The sequence below is a fragment of the Muscardinus avellanarius genome, assembly GCF_963383645.1.
Source record: "Muscardinus avellanarius genome assembly, chromosome: 20".
Classification (NCBI taxonomy): Eukaryota; Metazoa; Chordata; class Mammalia; order Rodentia; family Gliridae; genus Muscardinus; species Muscardinus avellanarius.
In genome coordinates this window covers 20495854-20522116 of record NC_137806.1, presented here as the reverse complement: position 1 = coordinate 20522116, position 26263 = coordinate 20495854, and the positions used below count along the sequence as shown (strand labels likewise).

At 49.1% G+C, this 26263-nt stretch overlaps 1 protein-coding gene across 1 annotated transcript; it reads left to right on the top strand.

Annotated features, from left to right (window-relative positions):
* Positions 1 to 1576: 1576 nt before the first annotated feature.
* Positions 1577 to 16396, top strand: PROSER2 (proline and serine rich 2; the record flags this gene model as incomplete). The annotated part of the gene is made up of 3 exons (XM_080717268.1): positions 1577 to 1714; positions 11700 to 11952; positions 15375 to 16396. The coding sequence occupies 3 exons, from the start codon at positions 1577 to 1579 to the stop codon at positions 16394 to 16396; spliced, it is 1413 nt and encodes a 470-aa protein (XP_080573394.1).
* Between the last annotated feature and the right edge of the window lie 9867 nt (positions 16397 to 26263).

Here is a 26263-nt window from a genome sequence, read left to right as displayed (position 1 = left end):
AGTCTAAGAATTCTCCTGGCTTCTCTGCACTAGCCGGTCCCACCTTCGCCCGCGCCAGCTCCTCCAGGGCCTGAGGATACAGCTGCGTGCCCGCATCTGCCTGTGCCGGGCTTCATCCTGGCCGCGTGCTCAGCACACCTGGCATGTCTGAGATTCATGTTTTAGGCATTTGATTTGTTAAACCAGGTACACTGGATATCTGTTTCATCTTGGATATCTGAACTTCTGATTTGCATATCGGTGACTATTTGGACATTTATGTAAATAAATGTGTTTAGACTTTAATGTTATTAAATGAATTTTAAAACTTTGAGGCCGGGCGTGGTGGCGCACGCTTGTAATTCCCGCGCTTGGGAGGCGGAGACAGGAGGATCGCACAGGTTCGAAGCCAGCCGCGCTGGCGAAAGAGACCCTGTTTCAAAAATATATATATAAAATAGGTCTGGGAGTGTAGCCCGGAGGTAGAAGGGCTTCCAGGAACCCCAGTACCACCAAAAAAGAAAAAGAAAAAATAAATAAAATAAAAAATAAAACTTTGGACGTGTTAAGTCTGTTGTTTACTATTTGGAAATAATGATAACTTATAAAAAGCATGTATGCTTAGAATCTTCTAATGAATATTGCCCTTAACTTGTTATTTGAGCTACTCTGACTCACCTGAAAAGGGAACTGGGATGTCTGCAGGTCTCCTTTCTCTAAAAAGGCTTTAACAGTCATTTCTGGTGTCTTAAATAAGTTTGCCCAAAGGTGTTCCATAATGACTGGACTTTCTCCACAAATGCCATGTATCTGTTAAATATTAATCAGCAGGAGGCGCATTCCTGTTCATCTTCTAGAGTCTTCTAGAATGCTTTGTGGAGCTCAGTTTAGGGGCTGAGCAGAATCTCTGCAGGAAGGGCTGGCGGGCAACGCGGAGCTTCAGGGGACGCTTTTGACACCTTGTTCCTGGAAGCAATACCGACGTGAACTTCCTGAGAGCAGAGTTCAGGACACTTGGCTTTTCACGGGACCGTGGCAATGGCACCCGCCTCCCAGAGTCTTGGGTCCCACACGTCAGCCAGGTTCCCGCCGACGGCGTCTTAGCCCCTGGCACCTCACTCCACTCCGGACTGTGCTGGTGTTTAAACTCAGGTTTATGGTGCCTGAAGCCAAAAGGGCAGGGAAAGCAAGAGTGTGAGTGTGTAAGAGCTTGAGTGTGCCAGGGTGTGAGTGTGCAGAGCCCCACGAGTGCGGAGAAGGCGCCAGGGCATCAATCCACCAAATCCCTGGCACCAAAGTAAATTTTAATACGTTCACCTCCTGTTAAAAGCTATCCTTCCATCTTCAGAACAGGCTGTGAAATGAAGGAGAAGCGAAACCAGGGTCCCAGACGAGTCGCCTTTGCTGAGATGCGAGCGTGCGGGTCGCTGAGTCCGACACACCTTTCTTTTTGAGGAATACGGCGTTTTTCTGCCTAAACTCACCAACCATCGTCTCTCTCTGCTCCGTTTCTCTAGAGATAATCCTGTCTCAGAATGGAATCCAGGCTCCTTTCCCACTTCCTGTGACCAGGCCGGTAGCCGAGGTTTCTGTGGGGATGCCTGTGAGCCACCAGAAATCAGACTCCTTGGAGATGGACCCAGACATGTCGCCCGGCTGCGGGCTCCGGGACTGGAGCAGAGGCGGGAGCCTGGAGAGTCGAGGCAGCAGCTCACGGTCCAGAAGTTTCACCTTGGTGAGCGATGGCTTTCTTTAATGCCCATATGTGCTTCGATTGATTGATTTTTGTCCCAGCCCTTCTCCCCTTTAAAGAATATCTTTCAACATCCTTTGGATTAGTTATCTTGATATTTTGGACTATTTATTTGTGAAATGGCTATATATATATATATATATAAATTTTTTTTCAGTACTGGGGGTAGAACCCAGGGGCATTCAACCTCCAAGCAACACCTCCAGCCCTATTTTTGTGTGTGTGGAACCCAGAGGCTTTCTACCTCTGGGCTATACTCCCAGACCTATTCTGTATTTTATTTGGAAATAGGGCCTCACTAAGTAGCTGAGGCTGGCTTCGAACCTGTGCCCAGGTCCCATTAGCTCCAAGGGCAGCATGAGTCCCCTTCATCCTGAAACAGCCCATGCTGGTGGTGGTGGTGGTGGTAGTAGTAGTAGTGTGTGTGTTACTAGGGATTAAACCTAGGTGCATCCCACCTCGTACACCTCCAGCCCTATTTTACTTTTCATTTTGAAACAAGATCTCACTCAGTTGCTGAAGGCCTTGCTAAGTCGCTGAGTCTGGTCTCAAACCTGCAACCCTAGCTGGGCGTGGTGGCGCACGCTTGTAATCCCCGCGCTTGGGAGGCGGAGACAGGAGGATCACGCAGGTTCGAAGCCAGCCGCGCGCTGGCTTAGGAGACCCTGTTTCCAAAATGAAAATGTAAAAATAGATCTGGGAGTGTAGCCCCGAGGTAGAAGGGCTTCCAGGAACCCCAGTACCACCAAAAAAAAAAAAAAAAACCTGCAACCCTCCCTTTTCAGCCTCTCAAATACTGGGATTATAGGTGGGCATCACCATGCCCAGCTAGGGATATTCTAAATTATTTTTCTTTGATCGCTAAAGGTAAGATGGTAAAAGAAGGTGATGTTCCCAATGGCCACAATTATGATTGGGGCTCTTCTAAACAAAGTAGTGCATGCAGTTGTTAATTTTAAAGAGGGTTATTACAGCAAGGTGTGGTGGCACATGCTTGTAATTCCAGTACTTGGGCGGCTGAGACAGGAGGATCCGGGTTTGTGGCCAGCCTTAGCTACTTAGCAAGGCCCTCTGCAACTTAATGAGACCTTGTTTCAAAATAAAGAATAAAAAAATAGGGCTGGGGTGTAGTTTGGAGGTAGAATCCCCCTGGGTTCCATCCCCAGTGCAGAAAGAAAGAAGAGAGAGAGAAAGAGAGAGAGGGGAAGGGAAGGGAAGGGAAGGGAAGGGAAGGGAAGGGAAGAGAAGAGAAGAGAAGAGAAGAGAAGAGAAGAGAAGAGAAGAGAAGAGAAGAGAAGAGAAGAGAAGAGAAGAGAAGAAGAGATTTAGCCAGGCGTGGTGGCGCACTCTTGTAATCCCAGCATTCGGGAGGCTGAGACAGGAGGATCGTGGTTCACTCACAGCCTCAGCTACTTAGTGAGGCCCTATGCAACTTAGTGAGACCCTTTTCAAAATAAAGAATACAAAATAGGGCTGGTGGTGTAGCTCGGAGGTAGAATGCCCCTGGGTTCCATCCCCAGTACCACACACCAAAAAAGAAAAACTTAGGAAATGTAGGCGAGGCAGCTTTAATGCAAACACGGACAGCGCATCTCTAAGAAGCTGGCAAGCTGGCGGTGTGGTTGTGGGACTTAACTGCCGTAGGTGATGAAGATCAGGAAAGGACTTTGGTCAGCAATAGCCCTTTAGTGCTGCTGAAGGAAGCTTCGGATGTCAGCTTTGAAAGTTTGTGTGCTTAACCTCTTGAGGCAGGTGTCTCAGATACTAAGGCTATTTCATAAAACATGCGGGGCGCTACGGCCAGGGGCAGAATGGGTCTCCTGCCGGTGTCTTAGGTTCCTGCTCTGAATGTGTCCCTGAAGTCCACTCTGCCCAAGGGCATCGGGGGGCTTCCCCGGAGAATAATACTATTTGCTGGTTGCAAAGAGCAGGAAGGTCTTCATACTCACAGTTAATCCTAGGGAATTTAAACATGTCCACTCCCTCAGAGGCAGGAGAAGGGCGTCCCACGCACGCTTCCTGTCACTTTTATTTCTTAAAAATAAATTTTGGCCGGGCGTGGTGGCGCACGCTTGTAATCCCAGCATTTCGGGAGGCTGAGATCAGAGGATCGCAGTTCACGGACACCATCAGCTACCAAGTGAGGCCCTCTGCAACTCAGTGAGACCTGGTTTCAAAATAAAGAATAACGCTGGGCCTGGTGGCGCACGCTTGTAATCCCTGCGCTTGGGAGGCGGAGACAGGAGGATCGCGCAGGATCGAAGCCAGCCGCGCTGGCGTAAGAGACCCTGTTTCAAAAATATAAAATAGGTCTGGGAGTGTAGCCCGGAGGTAAAAGGGCTTCCAGGAACCCCAGTACCACCAAAAATAAATAAATAAATAAAGAAAGAAAGAAAGAAAGAAAGAAAGAAAGAAAGAAAGAAAGAAAGAATAAAAAATAGGGCAGGGGGTGTGGCTCGGAGGCCAAATGTCCCTGGGTTTCATCCCTAGACCCGCGAAATCAATCAATCAATCAAATAAATAAATAAATTTTGCCAGCCGGGCGTGGTGGCGCATGCTTGTAATCCCAGCATTCAGGAGGCTGAGACCAGAGGATCGCGGTTCTTGGCCAGCCTCAGCTACTTATTGAGGCCCTCTGCAACTCAGTGAGACCCTGTTTCAAAATAAAGAATAAAAAATAGGGCTGGGGGTGTAGCTCAGAGGTCGAATGCCCCTGAGTTCCATCCCCAAACCTGCAAAAGTAAATAAATAAATTTTGCCAATTGGCAAAAACAATGATTCCAACTCATTGGTGAGTTTTTCAGGTTGAATATTCAGTGACCTGTCTTGAAACCCTCTTCTCCCTAAGGCTGTGGCCCTAAGGTCGCATGACGGTCTGGTCAGATGGCAGCTGTCAGCTCCTACCTAACCCCTGCCCCTTCCTCCTCCAAAGCTTTTGATGACTGGCCTTGCATGCTGGTCATAGCAGACAGAGGGGAGCCAGGCCTCAGAGGCTTTCCTCGTGTAGGTAGGCTGACGTCCAGGTTGTGTGCCAGGAATTCCCAGTGCCATTTGCTCTAAGGTTTCAAGAAGAAGGAACAACAAGCAGGGTGAGAAAGGTGAGCCTGCAGTCCTGGCCTCTGACCCACACTGACTCAGAAACCACCCAAAGCCGGGTGTGGCGGCACATGCCTAGAATCCCAGGACTTGGGAGGCTGAGAAGGAGGGAGCATCATCGCAGGTTCAAGGCCACCTCAGCAGTATAGGGAGACTCCCACCACCTTCATGAAACTATTTCAAAACAGAAAAATGTCTCAATAGTTAAGAGGCTGAGACAGGAGGATCCGGGTTCGCAGTCAGCCTCAGCTACTTAGTGAGGCCCTCCGCAACTTAGACCCTGTTTCAAAATAAAGAATAAAAACCGGGCGTGGAGGCGCACATTTGTAATCCCCATGCTTGGGAGGCTGAGACAGGAGGATCGCACAGGTTCGAAGCCAGCCTCAGCTACTTAGTGAGGCTCTCAGCAACTTAGTGAGACCCTGCTTCTAATAAAATATAAAAATAGGTCTGGGAGTGTAGCACAGAAGTGGCATAGGTCACTACAGTGACATAGGTTTCTTCTAAGAGATACAGATTAAGAAGTTGATGAGAGATGGAGACCTGGGTGGCCAGTTAGAAGAAGTTGAAGGCAGCCAGGGAGCCCAAGCGCAATCCTTGACGCCATTCTTCTCTAGTTCTGTAATCAAAACCGTACACAGACCTCATTCCACACTGCCTTGTTTGCGTCTCTTTCCTGCCAGAAGTACAGGCTTAAGTTAGCCACAGGGAAAAATTACTATATTGTCTACTTAGAAATAACCATAATTAAACCCTTATTCTGAAACAGCGGGGATGCCGTGTGCACTTAAGGTCTTTCTTTTCAGGTTGCAAAAGTCAGCAGTGACACAGGAAGAGACTCCGCCTTCACGTCTCTGCCTTTATTCCAGCTCAGCTTCTGGGGCCTCCCGTCAACTTAGATCATTAAATCGATGAAGCATTTTCCGATGTCAGGGAGGTAATCCCGTCTGCAGACCCATCAAACTTTTTTGAAGGGAAAGGGGCCTACAATAAGTTCTGCTGGTCCCCCACCCCTTTTCTTTTTTTCTTTTGAGGTGGGGTCTTGCTAAGTTGCTGAGGCTGGCCTTAAACCTGTGATCCTCCTGTCTCAGCCTCCCAAATCACTGGGATTACAGACGTGTGCCTCCACCCCAGCTTTCTGGCTCCCTGTGTCATCCCTCACAAGGAGTTGTATAATTGTCTCAGCCTACAGGTAAACTCAAGAAAAACGAAATGAAAAAGAGGCCTACGCACTTAATCGCAGGGGCAAGAGTCAACAGCTTTTATTTATTTTTTTTTCTGGAGGAGTTATTTTAGTGTGTGTTTAAAATTAAGCCTTCTTAGGTCTTTCTTCTTTTTAACGAAACAAAGCTTAAAAAATGGTGGTAACTGAAAGTTTCTTTAGATAAGGGTCTCCTCCTCCTCTTCCACCTCCTCCTTCGTATGTATGTATGTATGTATGTATGTATGTATGTATGTATTTTTTTATTTATTGTGTGTGTGTGTGTGTGTGTGTGTGTGTGTGTGTGTGTGTGGTACTGGGTTTGGAACCCAGGGGCTTTCTACCTCTGTGCTACACTCCCAGACCTATTTTTATATTTTATTAGAAACAGGATCTCACTAAGTATTGAGGCTGGCTTCGAACCTCTGCGATCCTCCTGTCTCCCAAGTGCAGGGATTACAAGCGTGCACTACCACGCCCGGCTTCTTTTTCTTTTTCTTCTCCTCCTCCTCCTCCTCATCTTCCTCCTCCTCCTCCTCCTCCTCCTCCTCCTCCTCCTTCTTCTTCTTCTTCTTCCTCTTCTCCTTCTTCTTCTTCTTCTTCTTCTTCTTCTTCTTCTTCTTCTTCTTCTTCCTCTCTCTCTCTCTCTCTCTCTCTCTCTCTCTCTCTCTCTCTCTCTCTGGCTCACAATCCCTTCCTGTCTCAAATCTGTTCTAACACAATGTGTGTGTGATTGGTGACTTTGAAGTTTTGCCAGAATTCACTTTAAGCCTTGCCATCTGCCCTTTTATCTGAAGTTCCTCTCCCAGCTTAACCTGGGCCTCACAGACCTATTCTCTGTCTCCCCTTTGTGCAGGAGTGAACAGGGATCAGACAAGACTTGGTTCTCTTTGCTGAGGCTTGTTCAGTGTGCATTATGACAATCCCTAACATTAGCCTTTGGAAATTTCTGGTTCAAATCCTTAGAAATTATTTCTTCAGAATGACATAGATAGATAGATAGATAGATAGATAGATAGATAGATAGATAGATAGATATAGATGTACTGGGGATTGAATCCAGGGGCATTCTACCTCTGACCTACACCAACAACATAATTTTATTTTTTTAGTTTGAAACGGGATCTCCCTAAATTGCTAAGACTAAACTCAAACCTGTGATCCTCCTGTTTCAACCTCCTAACTACTGCAATTGCAGGTGTGTGCCATGCCCAACCTGTTTCTCTCCTCCTTTTTGTTTTGTTTTGTTTTTGTGGGGCTGGGGTTTATGGTGCTGTGGATGGAACCCAGGGGCATTCTACCTCAGAGCTACACCCCCAGCCCTATTTTTTTTCTTGCAGTACTGGAATGGAACCCAGGGGCTTTCTACCCCCAGGCTATACTCTCAAACCTATTTTATATTTTATTTTGAGACAGAGTCTCACTAAGTTGCTGAGAGCCTCACTCAGTAGCTGAGGCTGGCTTCGAACCTGTGCGATCCTCCTGTCTCAGCCTCCCAAGCGCGGGATTACAAGTGTGGGGATTACAAAGCGTGTGCCACTATGCCCGGCCACCCCCAGCCCTATTTTTAGTCTTATTTTTGAAACAGTGTCTCACTGAGTTGCAAAGGGCCTCACTAAGTAGCTGGGGCTGTTGGCAAACTGCAATACTCCACCTCCCAAATGCTGGGATTACAAGCGTGCAACACCACGCCTGGCTTGCAGTAATGTGACTGCAAGGTCTGTGTGAAAACCTGAGCCCGAGCTGTTTTGGGATACACCTCATCTCAGGCAATGGAATACTATGCGGCCATAGAAAAAGAATGAAATCCTGTCATTTGCAACACAGATAGAACTGAGATCATTATATTGCATGAAATAAGCCAGACAGCGCCCACGGCATCTTTGGCCCCTTCTCAAGGGTGCGGCTCCAGGCCAGGCTGATCACAAAGACCGCACTTGGGGCGGTATTCCAGTCCCCCACCCCCCACACCTCAGGTTGAGAACGCAGGAGGTCTGGCATCCTGAGGCCTGGGCATCCGCTCATTCACGAGCCTGGGTGAAGTCGTTTTATGTCTCCTATTGTGCAAGTCCCCGGGAACAGAAGTAGGAGAGGATGCAGAGGTCAAACTGAGCGAGGAACTCTGGGATCAAATGTGCAAGGTGAAAGCAGGCGGCCGGCCAGACTCTGTTGATAGTTACGAGTATGTGATTAGAACGGGGCATAGCAAAGCAAAACCAGGCGCATGGAGAGGTTAGCGCCAGTCTTGGCCCCACACTGAGTACTGGTTTGACCCTCAGAAGTCCTTTCATGCCGTGGATCCAGTTCTCAGCTGAGGGAGCCAGCCTGGTGTGTGCGCGCACCTAGCCGCAGAAGGCCGGGTGTAAACAGGAGGTCCGAGGCACCCTCCTCAGCTCGCTTTCCAGATGAAAATCTCAGGTTGGGACTGTTTGCTGGAGGCTGGATTAGAAATGGGTTATATAGCTGGGCATGATGGCTCACGCTTGCAATCCAGCATTCCAGAGGCTGAGACAGGAGAATCAAGATTCACAGACAGCATCAGCTACTTAGTGAGGCCCTCTGCAACTCAGTGAGACCCTGTTTTAAAGTAAAGAATAGAGCCAGGCGTGATGGTGCACACTTGTAATCCCAGCATTCTGGAGGCTGACACCAGAGGATCGCAGTTCGTGGACAGCCTCAGCTACTTAGTGAGGCCCTCTGCAACTCAGTGAGACCCTGTTTCAAAATAAAGAATAAAAAATTGGGCAGGGGGATGTAGCTCGGAAGTCAAATGCCTCTGGGTTCCATCCCCAGACCCAATAAATAAATAAATAAATAATAAAAACAGGGTTAGGGGGTGCAGCTCGGAGGTAGTATGCCCCTAGGCTCCATTCCCAATACCGTAAATAATAATAATAATAATAATAATAATAATAATCTCTTTTTAGGGATCAAAAATGATTCATTAAGTTTCATAATGTTTTTGTTTTTTTGTTTGTTTTTTGGGGTTTTTTTGTGGTACTGGGGTTCCTGGAAGCCTTTCTACCTCCAGGCTACACTCCCAGGCCTATTTTTACATTTTTATTTGGAAACAGGGTCTCCTAAGCCAGCGCACGCGACTGGCTTCGAACCTGTGCAATCCTCCTGTCTCCGCCTCCCAAGCGCGGGGATGACAAGCGTGCGCCACCACGCCCGGCTGGTTTCATAATGTTTGCACCTTCTTTTTAAATACTTGCATTGGTGCGCCGTAGTCACTCATCATAGTGTAATTCAGAGTGCCGGGGACAGACACGCACACCGCCCGCGCTGAGCCTCCTCCCGCTCCAGCCTGCGGAGGGTGTGGAGACCACTGATGCGCTCACAGGTGCATACCTTCAGGGCAGTGTCTCCTCCATTCTTATTTTGTGTGGGAAACTGGCGATGTGCCTTAAGCTGAAGGTCCATCTTAGGCCAGAATCCTCTCTTCTCCTCTCTTCTCCTCTCCTTTCCTCTCCACTCTGCTGGGGATTGAACCCCGGCCTCACACATGCTAGGTGAATGCTCTACCACTGAGCTATACTTCAAGGCCAGACCAGTATCCCATCTTTTTTTTTTTTTTTTTTTTTTTTTTTTTTTTTGGTACTGGGGATTGAACCCAGGGGCATTCTACCTCCAAGCAATATCCCTAGACCCAGTTTTTATTTTGAGGCAAGGTCTCAGTGAGTTGCAAAGGGCCTCACTAAGTAGCTGAGGCTGGCCGCGAACCTCTATCCTACTATCTCAGCTTCCCCAATGCTGGGATTACTGTATGCATGGCCAGCTTTATTCTATTTTTTTTTTGGGGGGGGGTCTAGGGATGGAACCCAGAGGCATTTGACTTCCAAGCTACACCCCCTGCCCACTTTTTTATTTTTAATTTTGAAACAGGGTCTCACTGAGTTGTGAAGGGCCTCACTAATCGCAAACTGTGATCCTCCAGTCTCAGCCTCCCAAATGCTGGGATTACAAGTGTGCGCCACCACACCCGGCTTTTTATTCTTTATTTTGAAACAGGGTATAACTAAGTTGTGGAGGGCCTCACTAAGTAGCTGAGGCTGGCCATAAACCCAGATCCTCCTGTATCAGCCTCCCAAGTACTGGGATTACAAGTGTCCGCCACCACTCCTGGTTCAATTCTATTTTTTACCTAGGTGAAAATAATTATACCTAAGCAAAGTAGAATCTCTAAAAAAGTCCTTGAATAACCCTATCTAAGCGCTGGAGGATAAAGGTCAGTGTGGGAGGGAAGAGGGAGGAGGGTGTTCATTTCCTTCCCTGGGCTTTTTATTCCAGGGTTATTTTTAAGACCCCCATTGGGGTTGTTGCCAATGTCTTATCATCAAACTCTGTCCCCAGTGGTTCTGTCTTGGATGCAGAGATTCCCAAAGTCAGGGAAACCACCCTCCTGGGGGTGGGGGTGGGGGGTGCTGGGTCCATCCAGAGGGGCCGCAGTAGCCTTGGGATAAAAATAAGGGCGCCGTGGAAACACCCAAGAGGAGGCTGAGTAATTTTTTTCTGGCAGTAAGCCAGGAAGTTTGGGAATCTATTTTAGAGGGATCCTTGTTGTGCTCAGAGCCCTAATGACCTTAGACCCGTAAGGTTTCATGTGGGACCCTGGGAGCAGCACATCTGGGTGGGTGCGCTGACCCAGCGAGGACGAGGACCAGGGAGCCAGGCCGCGCCCGTGACCCCGGGCTCCCACCAACCTGCAGGGAGCCCTAAAAACAGAAGTGTCAAAGTGAAGACTGTTGCTAGATTTCTTAGTTTTATGTTCTGGTTACCAGAGGGTCAAAACACAGCATGGTAAGGCAGTTGACATGAATTGAGTGTGTGTGTGTGTGTGTGTGTGTGTGCGCGCGCACGCGCGTGCACGCATACACGCACACGTGTGCTTACCACTCTGAATTAAACTCAGGGGCATTCTACCTCCTGGCTACACCTCCAGTACTCTTTATTTATTATTTTGAAACAAGGTCTTGCTGACTTGCTGAAGGCCTTGCTTAATCGCCGAGGCTGTCCTCGAACCTGCAATCCTCCTGTGTCAGCCTCCCAGGTACTAGGATTACAGGCAGCACCACCACGCCTGGCTTCATTCCACTATCTTTAATCAGAGATTTCCCTCTTGTTAATACAGGAATGCCAGGGAGTCTGGCAGCAGTAAGTTCAAAACAGTTTCCCAAGGAGGTACCGAAGGAGAATTGCTCTGTGACGCTGACTCACTTTGAAGTGTGTGTGTGTGTGTGTGTGTGTGTGTGTGTGTGTGCGCGCGCGCGCGCGCGCGCGTGTTTTATGGGGGTTGAACCCAGGGGCATTATACCTCTTAGCCACATCTCCAGCCCTATTTAACTTTTTGTTTTGAAATGGTCTCACTATGTTGCTGAGGTTGTCCTTGAACCCACGATCTTCCTGCCTCAGCCTCCCAAGTACTGGATTTACAAGCATGCGCCACCACACCCAGCTTTCCACACCTTTTTGACATTATCATTCTCTCATGCAGGTAGAAGGGTGAGGGATGCTGGGCACAGTTTGTCAGAGGGCAACCCGGATGGCGGGGAACTTGGGGGGCACAGAGCACCCCACCCTCGGCTGCGCCCCTGCTCCCCACGTGGTACTGCTTCTTCTCTTTGATGACAGCACTGTTGACCTTTTCCATTCCATCCTCAACCCTCACAGGATGATGAGAGCCTGAAGCACCTCACCCACGAGGAGAAGGATGTCATCCTGTTTTTTGAAGAGACCCTAGATTCGCTGGAAGATGACTTGGAGGAGCCGGCCCTGTGTGACAGCGGCATCCACTGCCAGTCTCCTCAGTCCCTGGAAGAGAGCCCTGCCAGCCACTCCGAGCCCGAAGATGTCATTGACCTAGTGCAGCCAGGCCCGGCTGCTGGGGACGCGGAGTGCCTCCCAGAGGGGCCTCGGGCAGCAGGTGAGGGGTGACACGGGGGCCCCCGCCTTTGACGTGGTTTCTACAGTGTCCTGCAACGCACTCACCAGCTTCTGTGGGGAGAAGCGTCTTCTTTGGTAGGCTGTCCACCTGTTGGACTGAAATAAAGAACGGGACCTGCTGAGCCTATAAATAGATCTGATATATAATATATTTTGTGGTACTGGGGATGGAACCCAGGGGCATTCTATCTTCAAACTACACCCCAAGCCCTATTTTTAATTTTTTTTTAATTTTTATTTACGGGTCTGGGGATGGAACCCAAGGGCATTCGACCTCCGAGCTATACCCCCAGCCCTATTTTTTTTCTTTATTTTGAAACCGGGTCTCACTAAGTTGCAGAGGGCCTAAGTAGCTGAGGCTGTCCGTGAACCACGATCCTCCGGTCTCAGCCTCCCGAGTGCTGGGATTACAAGCGTGCGCCACCACACCCAGCTTTTATTCTTTATTTTGAAACAGGTTTTCACTAAGTAGCTGAGGCTGGTCTTAATTAAACCTGCAATCCTCCTGTCTCAGCCTCCCAAGTATTGGGATTATAAGTGTGCACCACCACACCCGGCTTGATATATAATATTTTATATGTTTATGTATATACATGGATAGAAAGAGCTGGGTGTGGTGGCACATTTCTATAATCCCAGTATTTGGGAGGCCGAGACAGGAGGATGGCAGATTCAAAGCCAGCCTCAGTAACTTAGCAGGACCCTATTTCAAAATAATAAATAAAAAAAGGCTGGGGAAGTAGCTCAAAGGTAGAACACACCTGGGTTCTATCCCCAATACCAAAAAATATATATCGAGAGAAAGTAAATTGAAAGTAGCTTTCAGTGACGGTTCTGTCCCATAAAGAAAAGACACGGGGCATTCGTGTCTGAGTGCACGATTACACCCACTTTCTGTCGCATGATTCCAAGGTGGGAGTTTTAACTGAAGAGTCTGCCGGTTCAGGAAAACAGAGGTAGCAGGACAGAAACTGGGGTCAGCGCCTACTCTGCACAATGTGCTTGGCTCCGAGCGGCATCGAGGGAGAGCGGAGCTCTTGTTCCTGAGGCCTCTGAGAGCACTGGGCGGAAGTGGACAGAGGGATGCCTTACTTTTTTTTTTTTTTTTTTTTTTTTTTTGGTGGTCCTGGGGATGGAACCCTTTTACCTCCGGCTACACTCCCAGACCTATTTTATATTTTTTATTTGGAAACAGGGTCTCTCTTTTTTTTTTTTTTTTGGGTGGTCCTGGGGTTCCTGGAAGCCCTTCTACCTCCGGGCTACACTCCCAGACCTATTTTTTATTTTTGGAAACTGAAAGGACGAAGTTTGACCACACCAGAGACCGCCTTATAGCCAAGAGATTTATCAGGGAGCTGGTATGGATGAGGGGAGCGAAGGAAAAGAGAGCCCGCGTGCTGGAGTCCGGTTATACAGGGGCTTGGGGGTTACGTATTTGGGGCTAATAGGCTAGGGAAATGCCCTTGACCTAATTGGCTAGGTTCCCATAAGAGGGGGTCCTGCGGCCAGGTAATTGGCTTGAGGTCGGCGGGGGATGTCCCCTTTACTGATTGGCCAATGGGCACCAGAAGGGGGCAGGTCCCAGGTAAGTGACCAGGTGCATCGGAGGGGGGATGGTAGCTTAATCGGTCAGCCCAGGGCCTATTTCCGGGAAACTCAACTCATGGGGGTGGGGGGGGCTCCTGAGGTAAAAACTTAATTCATCTAACAGAAACAGGGTCTCTTAAGCCACCGTGGCTGGCTTTGAACCTGCGGAATCCTCCTGTCTCCACCTCCCAAGCACGGGGATTACAAGCGTGCGCCACCACGCCTGGCCGGAAACAGGGTCTCTTAAGCCAGCGCTGCTGGCTTCGAACCTGCACAATCCTCCTGTCTCCACCTCCCAAGCTCAGGGATTACAAGCGTGTGCCACCACACCCAGCTAAAATTTTCTTCCTAATTGGAAAGGATATTAGGAACAAATGCAGAGCCAGGTGTGGTGTCACACACCTGCAATCCCAATACTTGGGAGGCTGAGACAAGAGGGTCACAGGTTCAAGGACAGCCTCAGCAATTTAGCAAGGCTGTCCGCAATCTAGTGAGACCCTGTTTCCAGATAAATATTAAAATAGGGCTGGAGGTGTAGTTAGCAGGTAGAACGTCCCTGGATTCAGTCCCCAGTTTACAACCAAAAAAATAAATGTGGGCAAGGATGGAAAGAAATAAGAGGGGCGTGCGTCTGCTCGGGTAACCTGCCGCTTCGCCAGGCATGGTGGCGCACGCCTTTAATCCCAGTACTTGGAAGGCTGAGACAGGAAGCTCGTCTCAGCGACTTAGCAAGACCCGGTTTCCAAATAAAAATAACATAGGGCTGGGGGTGAGGCTTGGAGGCAAAATGCCTATAGGTTTAAACCCTAGCACTACCACCACACACACACACACACACACACACACACACACACACACACCTGCCATTTGTACAAACCTCTAGAAACGGGTGTCTGTGTGCCTTTTCCTTAAAGCGAAGCTGAGTAGTACTCAACTTCACCTCCTGTATTATGGATCGCACGTAAAAATAGAGCTTTGGTGTGCAGAGAGACAATGATTTTCACATTTTTATCATACTTCTGCTTTGAAGAAGCATTCCTAGAAGTAATTGGAGCCAGCAGATCCTTTAAATATATCAGAGCACATAATCATGCCAAAGAAAACACTTTCTGAAGACAGGCCGCGCACACCTGCCAGCTCTCTCCTGATGGTTCCCGCAGCAGCTGGAATACCTCCCTGGGGCGGGCATTCAGGAGAGGCTGAGCACAGAGGCTGAGCGCAGAGGCTGAGCGCAGAGGCTGAGCGCAGAGGCAGAAGGATGAGCTGGCCGTCTGTAGCGGGAGGGGGCGGTGCAGAGGTGGCCTGCTGAGCACCTGGCTCCAAGGCGGCCTGCCGCCTGCCGCCTGGGTTGTCAGGAAATGTCACTGCGCCCCCGAGGTAGGGGTCCTTCCTCTAGAAAGACCTGTTGAGTCACCGGTGCGTGCCTCACAGCCGCCCAGCCGTCTCCTTGTCAAGTCTCCCGGGAAGGCATCCGGCCCCCAGGTGACATCGCCAGCAAAAGCACACCTTCCCTGCTGCGGGAATTGCTAGTGTGTCCCTTTGGAAGTCTCTTATTTTTACTTTTTAAAATTTATTCATAGTACTGGGGATTGACCTCTGAGCTACACTCACAGCCCTTTTTAATTTTTTTGCTTGGAAACAGTCTCATCAAGTTGCTGAGGCTGGCCTTGAACCTGCAATCCTCCTGTCTCAGCCTCCCAACTACTGGGATTCCAGGCATGTGCCATCAAGCCAAGCTTGAAATGCTCTGTGAACAGGGATGTGTTTACTTTTGCACAGGTGGGCGCTTAATGAGGCTTCTCCCTCGCTTTTCAGGGGCTGGACATGTTGGGAAGGAGGATGGTCCTGTCCTTGAAGGCAAGAAAGAAGATGCTGAGAACTCCCTACCACCAGACCCCGCAGTCCCGGAGGCCCTTCCTCCGCCACCTTCCCCACCCAGCGCCCCCGCCCAGCCCAGGAAGGAGCTGCTGCCCCCTTGTCCTCCCGCAGAGCACCCCAAGCTGCCCCGCTCGGTCCCTACACCTCTTGTTATAGCTCAGAAAATTTCCGAGAAGTTGGCAGGAAACGAAGCCCACTCCCCCACGTCCCCCACGAAGGAGAGCAGACCCGGAGAAGGGAGGACCCCGACTTCCTCAGGCCCTCGGAATGGAGACCACTTTCTGTGGCGCCGGCACTCCGTGCAGCCGGCCCCCAAGATCCACCGCTTCCCCAGCAACATCAGCGTGACCAACGGCTCGGCGAAGGAACTCAACAAGACGCTCTCCAAGGCGGCCGTCAGCGTGCAGGAGCGCAAAGCCCAGGTGCTGGCCAACATCAACGGGGTCTCCTTCCTCGCCGCCATGGGGGACGGGGAAGACAGGTCGCCCAAGGGCGATCTGGCGGAGCAGAGGAGCATCTCCCCAGATCGGGGGGCACGCACCCAGAGCACCCCAGGCCTGGCCAAGGAAGCCCAAGGCCCCCGAGCAGGAGGGCCGGCCGCCGGGCTGCAGTCCCGAGGTGTACAGACGGAGCAGCCCCCGCTGGCCAACGGCTTCCAGAGCATCCACGAGGTCCTAAAGAGCGAGCCCAGCCCCTTCGTGTCCACCGGGAAGACCATCACCTTCCGACCGGACCCTGCAGTGGCCAGCAGGCTCGCGCGCCAGAACGCCAGCAGAAGCTTTTACGAGCCCCGGCAGCCAGACTGCGGCCAGGACGCCAGGAAGCGGGCAGGCTCTCTCCCCAGGGCGGTGGGGTTCAGACCTCAGGGCATCACGGTGCAGTTCTCCGGCAGGGGCTCCACCGAGGAGGCCCGGAGGGAGGCGCTACGCAAGCTGGGGCTGCTGAAGGAGAACTTGTAATGGAAACCCGAGAGCCTTCCAGCCAGGATCGGCAGAACAGCCAACGGCCAACGTGGCTTCCCTCCCCAGAGAGGGATCGAAACGAGCAGTGACACAGGGGCTCCTCATCCTGCAAATCCAGGAATTGGTTGGGGTCCCTGTGCAGGGGTCTGCCAGAGGCACCGTGCCTCAGTAGTCCCCACAGGTAAGCAGGGACCCCACTGGGGAAAACCACCTCTGATCTTCCTTTTTCTAAGGTCTCCAAGAGAGAATAAACTTCAAGACCTGTTGGCTTCCGTGACTGGTAAATGCCATACGTTCGTAGATTTCGGAGGAGAGGGACTCGTTATCACAAAGGATTATTAATGACTTGTTAATTATCAAGCAGTAGTCATGCCTGAATCTCTAATCGAGCCTCTTCTCCCAAGTACAGGACATGAAAGCCAGTTTCGGTCTCTTCTACTCAGGATTTCCCCCCCTTTTTCTAAAGACACTAAGAAGAAATGCTCGTTAAATTGTTAAGAGTGTCCTAACCCACTTTCTTGATTTTTTGTTTGTTTTTGAAGGGCAGAAGATGGCACTTTACCCCCTAGACGTGCCTTGGTTTCTGGCTATAATTTGGTTTACCCACTTTTGTCCACTGAAAATTGAAACAAAGTCTTTGGAGTATGATTCACTGTAATTTTGAGTTGCAAGCGGAAAATAGGAAGGTTGAGTTTGGAAAAGGTGGTAATTTTGAGAAAGTAACTCTCTCCAGATGTGGGTGTGTGTTCCCGAGACCTACGTGCATGAGTCTGTTGTATGTATATTTGTATATATGTTAACGTATACAGAGGTATCGTGTGTGTGTACATGCCCATTCGCTATTATATAAACTCAGAAGCCCTTATTAGTAGCTACAGGATATGAGCTCTTCCGATGCTCTGGACACAGCCACCTCAACATGGTGACGGATAACACAAGAAATTGTTACTTCCTAATACGGAGGTTTTGAGGACACTGTCTGTGATACTTTGGGTGAACCCAAAGTCCTTTTTCCTTAACAATGTGTTCTTCTGTTCCGAATTAAAGTAATATTCCCTGCTTCCAAATGAGCAAGATAATTATTTATGTGTGTGTGTGTGTGTGTGTGTGTGTGTGTGTGTGTGTGACATTTAAAAATATTCTTCAGCCGGCCGTGGTGGCGCATGCTTGTAATCCCCACGCTTGGGAGGCTGAGACCGGAGGATCGCACAGGTTCGAAGCCAGCCTCGGCTACTTAGTGAGGATCTCAGCAACTTAGTGAGACCCTGTTTCCAAATAAAGTATAAAAAATAGGTCTGGGAGTATAGTCCGGAGATAGAAAAGCCTCTGAGTTCCACCCCAGTACCACAAAAAATATATATATTATTATTATTCTCTACCACCTAATTTTACTTTTGTGTCAACAGAGAGAAACTAAAGACTGTCAAAGATCCCTGATTCTGTTCCGTGAGCAACATCTCAGGGTTAACTTAAAAGGGAAAAAACAGCTAAGTAGTTCACATGGCTTGAAAAGAACCGGTTTTCTCCCCAGCTGTGCTGAGTTGTGGCCACGAGCATTATTATCAAAAGTATTTAAGGTTGGAGTCTTAAGCCTCTAAAAATAGACGGGGCAGGGCTGTCCTGCAGAGTCACACCCTTCTGTTTTTACGCCTCCACCGGCATCTTAATGAGCCCGTCTCTTTCCTGTTGAGTATTACTGAAATCCACACTGTTAAATGTGCTGTGAAGGGTGTTTTCCTACTACGCACTTCCCTTGTAAGTTACAGAAGACGAGTGAGTACGTTTTTCCCCTTAGAACCTCAGGTCATAGTGTTTCAGCCAGCTCTTGTTCTCATGAAATCATCTCATAGATGCTTGAAGATCTTAATTTAAATAGGTGCTTTAATCTTTTTTTTTTTTTTTTTTTTTTGGTGGTACTGGGGGTGGAGCCCTTCTACCTCCGGGCTACACTCTCAGACCTATTTTTTTATATATGTTTTTGTTTGGAAACAGGGTCTCTTAAGCTAGCACAGCTGGTTTCGAACCTGCGGGATCCTCCTGTCTCCGCCTCCCAAGCAGGGAAGGGGGGGATTACAAGCGTGCGCCACCACGCCCTGCAATGCTTTAATCTTAACAGCTTTTAAAAGAACTCACTTTTAATAATACTCCTGTTTATGTTGGATTTGTTTAGAGGATTCATGTGTGTTTCCTTTTTACAAAGTGAGATGCCTGCCACACACAGTGTTGATATAGCTAATGTTTTAAATATCCTTTAAATACAAGGATTATTTCTTTTATCTTAACCTATGATTGTATTGTGAATAGGGTGAACTTGATTGTATATTATTATATTTGTTCTCATAATGGTATTTTTGAAAAATAAATTTAGTTTTATCTTACATATAAGTGACCTTTTATATTATGCATTATAGTCTTGATTATTTTCTTTTAAATGGTTCTATCTTTTCCTCTTGTTTATTCATAATCATACTGCCTGCTACTCTGGTCATTTCTTGTGCCCAAAACCCTTGTGCTTAAAGCCCTGTGTTTTGTGAGAGTGTCAGAGGACAGCTGCTCATGTATGTGAGACCTAACCTATATGTGTATGCATCAAATTACAAAAAAATATAGTTTGCTGAGGGGCAATTGTTTCCTAGCTATGACTATGTGACGTGACATTCTTTTTTTTTTTTTTTTTTTTTTTTTTTTGCGGTACTGGGGATGGAACCCAGGGGCATTCTACCTCCGAGCTATACCCCTGGTCCTATATTTTATTCTTTATTTGAAACAGGATCTTACTGAGTTGCAAAGGGCCTCACTAAGTAGCTGAAGCTGGCCGCGAACCGCGATCTGCCTGTCTCAGCCTCCCGAATGCCTATTTTAATCTTTTTATTTTGAAACAGTCTCGCTAAATTGCTGAGCACCTAAGTTGCTGATGCTGGTCTTGAACCTGCAATCATCCTGTCTTAGCCTTTTAAGTACTGGTATTACAGACTTGTGCCACCATCCCTGGCTTAACTGTTTTTTTAATCAGAAATTTCTGTGTGTAAAGGGTGTCTGTGTGCGTGTGTGTGTGTGGCTCTGAGGGTTGAACCCAGGGGCATTCTACCTCTGACCTGTACCCTCCGCCCTATTTCATTTTTTATTTTGAAACAGGGTCTCATTAAATTGCCAACAGCCTCACTAAGGTGCTGAGGCTGGCCTGTAACCTATCATCCTCTTGTCCTAAGTACGGGGATTACAGGTGTGCACCACCACGCCTGGTTAGAAAGGTCCTCTTTTTAATTAGGGTCCAGCCTTTCAGAGTATTTGGTGGTGGTGTTTTTTTTCATACAGACAATGTAATAAATCTGCTCTTTACTGTTTAATAAAGAGGAAGAGAGAGAAATAAGAAATACAACAGTTTACTCTTACCATAAAAACTAGATAGGTGTCATGGTGCAAGCTTGTGATCCCAGTACTTGGGAAGGAGGATCACAGGAGGCTCGGGGCCAGCCTCAGCAACACAAGGCCCTCAACAACTTAGTGAGACCCTGTTTAAAAATAAAAGATAAAATAGGCCTGGGGGTGTCACTCAGAGGTAGACCACCCCCAGGTTCCATCCCCAGTACCACAAATAATAATAAAAAAAAAACATATAACTCCTATGCTAATGTCTTCCTGGTGGCAGCGTGTATCAGGAAGGCACTGTTTCTCTCTGAGGGTATTTTATCTCTGTGACAGGGCAAAGATTAATAAGCTTTTTTTCTGCCTCAAAACTGTTTCCTGGGTTTCTTAAACTTCTGTCACTCCGCACTGTTGTTCTCTGCCTGAGCAGTGGCCTTGGTTTGTTTGTGCTTTCTCGTCCTCTGATCCTCAGCCCCGTCTACAGCCAGGCGACCCGAGGAAGGAGGAAGAGGAGGCGGCCGGGAATGTTCACCTGCAAGAGACTCGTGTTCTCCATGTTCTCATGAAAGGACAAGTCACCAAACAGGTTCTGTGTCTTTACAACAAGGCATTTTTCCCTGTGTTAAAGTATGGGGAACAAGCACCGTATCTTTCGCTAATCTACTAGTTGGACAAGCCCGGCTTTCAAACATCTAAGAAAAGAGAAGATAGGGCTGTAAGCTGCTGTGTCCTGGGAAAACAGGAGCTCTTTGTAATTGAATTTCAAATCAAGGCAGCTGGGAACCCTGCTTCCCCAGTGGTCTTCCTTCTCTCTGGCCCTGCAGAATCACCTTCTCTCTCTAAGCATAAAAACCTTCCGGGTGGCAACCCAGTCTCTGCAGGAAAGCAGGCCTGAGGCCATCCCTACCTTTCAGCACAGAATCAGCTTTTGAGTGCAACAGTTAAAATCCTTCTATTCACCCCAGCACCGGCCTTGCCTCATGGCAGGCTTCGCTCCCAGCCTCGGAGGCACCAGACCAGCCTTGCCTTACAGCAGTCTCTTATCCTAGCCTCACTGGCCCCAGCACCAGCCTTACCCCTCTACAGGCTCCAATCTCCGCCTCGAGCAAAGCCTGCCGTGAGACAAGGCCTGTGCTGGGGACTCTGAGGCCGGGATTGGAGCCTGCCAAGGGGTGAGGCCAGGGCCAGGGCCAGCCAGGCCAGGATTGGAACCTTCCATGAGGCAAGGCTGGTGCTGGGGCCTCCAAGGCTGGGATTGGAGCCTGCTGAGGGGTTTGGCTGGTGCCTGGGCCAGCGAGGCTGGGATAGGAGTCTGCCATGTGGTGAGGCCATTGCTGGAGCTAGTGAGGCCAGGATAGGAGCTTGCCTTAGGCAAGGCCAGTGCTGGGGACTCTGAGGCCAGGATTGGAGCCTGCCATGAGGCAAAGCCAGTGCTAGAGCCAGTGAGGCTGGGATCAGAGCCTGCCATGAGGCAAGGCCAGTGCTGGGGCCACCAAGCCCGGGATCAGAGCCTGCCAACTGGTGAGGCCGGTGTCGGGGCCAGCGAGGCTGGGATTGGAGCCTGCTATGAAAAAAAGCCAGTACTGGGGCCTCCAAAGCCAGGATCAGAGTCTGCCATGTGGAAAGGCTGGTGCTGATGTCATCGAGGCCGGGATTGGAGCCTGCCATGCAGTGAGGCCATTGCTGGAGCTAGCAAAGCCGGGATTGGAGCCTGCCATGAGGCAAGGCTTGTGCTGGGGCCAGCGAGGCTGGAATCAGAATCTGCCGAGTGGAGGCTGGTGGCTGGAGCCAGTGAGGCCAGGATCCGAGCGTGCTGAGCAGTGAGGCCGGTGCTGGGGCCTTCAAGAGTAGGATCGGAGCCTGCAGTGCGGCATCCACAGAGAAATATCACAGAAAATAAGAAATCAGATGCTTTCCCTAATATGCAAAAACTAGGAAGAAATGAGTAATAGGAAGAAATCTAGTTGAAGAAAGGGCCCTATGGAGGAGCAGTTAAGGCGACATATCAGAGGGGATAGGATGGGGAAGATGGAATCTCTTTAAAGCATATGATGTACTTAAATATAGCAAAGTCAATCACTAAATCAAGCAGGGGATCAAGAGAGGGAGAGGGAATGGGATGGGGATTGGATAAGGGCTAGTTGGATGATGTGTGCTTGTATAGCCTCACAAGTCTTGTATGCCATTGAGATGTTTGACTACAATACACCAATAAAATATATATACATACATATATTTTGGTGGTACTGGGGTTCCTGGAAGCCCTTCTACCTCCGGGCTACACTCCCAGACCTATTTTATATTTTTATTTGGAAACAGGGTCTCCTAAGCCAGCGCGCTCAGCTGGCTTAGAACCTGCGCGATCCTCCTGTCTCCGCCTCCCAAGTGCAGGGATTACAAGCGTGCACCACCACGCCCGGCTATAAAAATATATTTTTTAAAAATCCTTCTATTCAGAAAACTACAGCAAGGCTGCCCTGAACAGGCATTCCAGATTCAAAGACACCAAGTGCTGGGTCACGGCACGCTCCACCATCCCTTCTGGTTATTGTCCTGGGAGGAGTGGGGAGTCCCTGACAACCCCCAGGAGCTGGGAGGGGTTTTTTTAGGCCAGCCTGTTATCCTCGGAACCATATGAGTTTTCTGTTTAGCAGCCACTGGAAAACAGCATCTTTATGCATCTTGACTTGATAAATAAGGGTTTCCCAATAATGACCTAAAATGCCTACCTAGCCCATTCAGTATTCTCTAGCCTTAGGGAAGGAGGGGAGCATTGCCCTCCAGTACAGTAGTGCTGTCTGCCTCCTGCATCTCTTAATTGAAAAAAGAAACCCCTTGGATGTATCTGCCCTGGGCCCCCACTTAGGTCCTTCTACTTTGGGGGTACACTGGGATCTAGGACAAGGCCGCTTAGGATGGAGCCTTGCCTGCATTAATCAATGGTTGAGTCTGATGTAGGTTTTCCTGAATCCTGAGACTGCCTTAAAATCCTCAGAGCCAACCTAGGCAACCCCCTGAACTTGATTCTGAGGCTCAGGGAGCGTTTGGAAGGCGAAAAGCACTTTCAGCTTGCGAGGGATGTCGGCCTTTTATCTGGATGCTGGAGCCCCAAGCTTTGGGCCAGCCACACCTAGGTTCCGGCCTCAAGATTCCCGGCCCAATCCCTCTGGTGGCCACGCAGTCAGTCAAAACTCACATTTGGAAGCTGCAGCTAATGGAACACTCAGTCAACGACAAACCCGTCACACTTCAGAAACGAAGCTCGGCTTGTTTGTGTAGGAAACACAGCTGCCAAGAGTATCGGTGCCTAAATTCTGGAAATACCTTTAAGGGGTGAGGCTGAGCGGACACTAGGAATTTGTATGCCAGGCAGACCACTGTGTGCATGTGTGCGTGTACGTGTGCGTACCTGTGTGTGTGTAAGCACATGCCCGCAGGCCCGTTGCAGACCTGCGTACTATCTGTCTTTTAGATGGCTGGTCTAATTTCAGTCCTTGACACCTCTCATCTTATTCAGCCTCACGTTGCTCTCCTGCCTTTGAATGTTGGGACTCTATGAAGTGGTATACGACCCCGCACCCATCGGCCCTAGCGGGTCACCCCTCAGGAGCTTGCAAGACTCCCCCTGCGTGTTCTACTGTACAGCAGTTTCCTGGTGCATGAAAGTGGGTGGACTTCAGCCCTTTTTTTTTTCTTTTTTTTCTTTCTTTCTTTTTTATTTTATTTATTTATTTATTTATTTATTGGCAGTACAAAGATGGAACCCTGGGGCATTCTACCTCCACGTTACACCCCCAGCCTTATCTTTTATTCTTTATGAATAAAAATTCATAAATTCATAAATTCACAGGGTCCCACTGAGTTGCAGAAGGTCTCACTAAGTAGCTGAGGATGTCCATGAACCACAGTCCTCCTGTCTCAGCCTCCCAAATGCTGGGATTACAAGCATGTGCCACCATGCCCGGCTTCATTTTGTTTTTAAAAGATTGAGCTCAGGGGCATTCTACCTCCAAGCTACACTTCCAGCCCTTTGATGATGATGATGATGATGATGATGATGATGATGATGATGACGACGACGTTGAAATAAAGTCTTGCTGAGTTGCTAAGGATCAAGTTTCCAAGGCTGTCCTCGAACCTGTGATCCTCCTGTCTCAGCCTCCCAGGTACTGGGATTACAGGCTCATACCACCATGCCTGGCTCATTCCTTTTTATTGGCCGTTTACTTGGCATCTGAGCACTTGAATTTGGGGAAGCTGACCTCTGCTTCATGAGGACAATTTCCAGAGTGAGAACACGGAAGGAAGAGCCTGGCGGCTATGTTAGTAGAGACGCTTCCTTGCCTGTGTCTCGCTGCTGAACTCAGAGCTCAGAGGACACTGGACCACATCTTCTTACATTCATGACCACATGTTCATAAGCCGGGCGTGGCAGCACACACTTGTAATGTGTGTGAATGTACTTGGAGAGAATGAAACGGGAGGACTGCAGTTCGCGGACAGCCTCAGCTACTTAGTGAGGCTCTCTGCAACTCAGTGAGACCCAGTTTCAAATTAAGAATAAAAAATAGGGCAGGGGTGTAGCCTGGAAGTCAAATGCCCCTGGGTTCCATCCTCAGACCCGAAAAAAAAAAAAAGAAAATAGGGTAGGGGGTGTAGCTCAGAGGTAGAATGTCCCTGGGTTCCACCCCCAGTACTGTGTAACACACACACACACACACACACACACACACACACACACACACAATCTACATGTCTGTATGTTTTTTTGTAAGATTCTTTACTTTTCAGTCCAATCTTAAGGACTGAAAGAATGGAATTAAAATACTTATAAAATAGTTAATGGGACAGTGAAAGAGAAAAAATAAAAACACCCTGTTGCCCAGGCTGGTCTCAGTCTCCTGGACTCCAGCGTCCTCCCACTTGGCCTTCCAAGCAGTGGAACTGCAGGCACAGCCACCACGTCCAGCTTGAATTTGCTTGCCTAACTCTTCAAGCTCGGAGGTGAGGCAGACGGGGCTCAGTGGGACTGTGCGTTCGCTCAGCGGAGCCTGTGCCCTTCACCTCTGGCTGACGCTAGTGGTACCGAGTATCACCTTCATTCCTGTGACCTCCCGGCAGGCTGGCTCCTGGGGGCCGCTGGCTCCTCCGGCTTCTAGCACCTTCGGGGTTGTCAAGCCATTCCTCCCAGCCTCCTCTCCCTCTGAGCTTATGGCGAGCTAAGCCTCCTGTGCCACTGGAGGAGGAGGAGTGCCCTGCCATCTTGTTACTTTCTCGTCTCCCCTGGAGTCCCTCCCAATTTCCCCAGGCTCAGCCCTGATGGGCAGCCACAGTTCCGCTACAGGGAGAAGAAGTTGGATGAAGATGGTGACCCTTGAAAGCCAGCCCTGGCGGAGAGAGTTGGAGCGCCGCTGTGTGCCAGGCGGGGCAGGTTCAAGGCAGGGCCCCTGGCTCCCTCCCTCCCCTCAGACTCAGTTCTAGAGCCCAGAATCACCAGTTTCCAGCACAGCAGCTCATGGGCTCCCAGGGATCACCCAGTCCGCTCCTTGGCAGCCCTTTGAAGTTGTGCCTGTTACTGGAAAGGCCGCCCGGCCTCAGTGGGAAGTGTCCAGAGCTGGCCCGGCCGAGCAGCGGCCGCCCCACCCAGGGCCGCCAGGCTATGGAGGCAGCTGGGACAAGGAGGTATTTCATCATTTTAGCTTCTACTTCGTGCCATGATGACTCAACTGCAGGGCCGACTGGAGCCCGGAGGTCTCTCTCCTCCCCTCTCACAAATTCTACCAGTGTTTATAAGTGGCATTGCTAACATTTGTGTCCATTCTCTTAGGATGCCTATGTTCAAACAACGGGGCATCTCCTCGGCTTGGGAAACTCTACACTTTATCCAATAATATTACTACTGTTGAAATTATTATTATTATTATTATTATTATTATTATTATTTGCAATACTGGGGATGGAACCCAGGGGCATTCTACCTCCAAGCTCCATCCCCAGCCCTATTTTTTCTTTCTTTCTTTTTTTCTTTCTTTCTTTCTTTCTTTTCTTTTTTTTTTTTTTTTGCAGGTCTGGGGGTGGAAACCAGGGGCATTTGACCTCCGAGATAAACCCCCTGCCCTGTATTTTACTTTTTATTTTGAAACCGGGTCTCACTGAGTTGCGGAGGGCCTCACTAAGTAGCTGAGGCTGTCCGGGAACCGCGATCCTCTGGTCTCAGCCTCCCGAATGCTGAGATTACAAGCGTGCGCCACCACTCTCGGCTATTTTTTATTCTTTATTTAGAAACAGGGTCTCACTGGGTTGTGAAAAGCCTCACTAAGTAAATGAGGCTGGCCACAAACCTGCAATCCTCCTGTCTCAGCCTCCCAAATGCTAGAATTACAAGTGTGTGCCACCACGCCCAGCTGTTAAAATTATTATTATTTTTGTGTGTGTGTGGTACTGGGGTTCCTAGAAGCCCTTCTACCTCTGGGCTACACTCCCAGACCTATTTCTTTT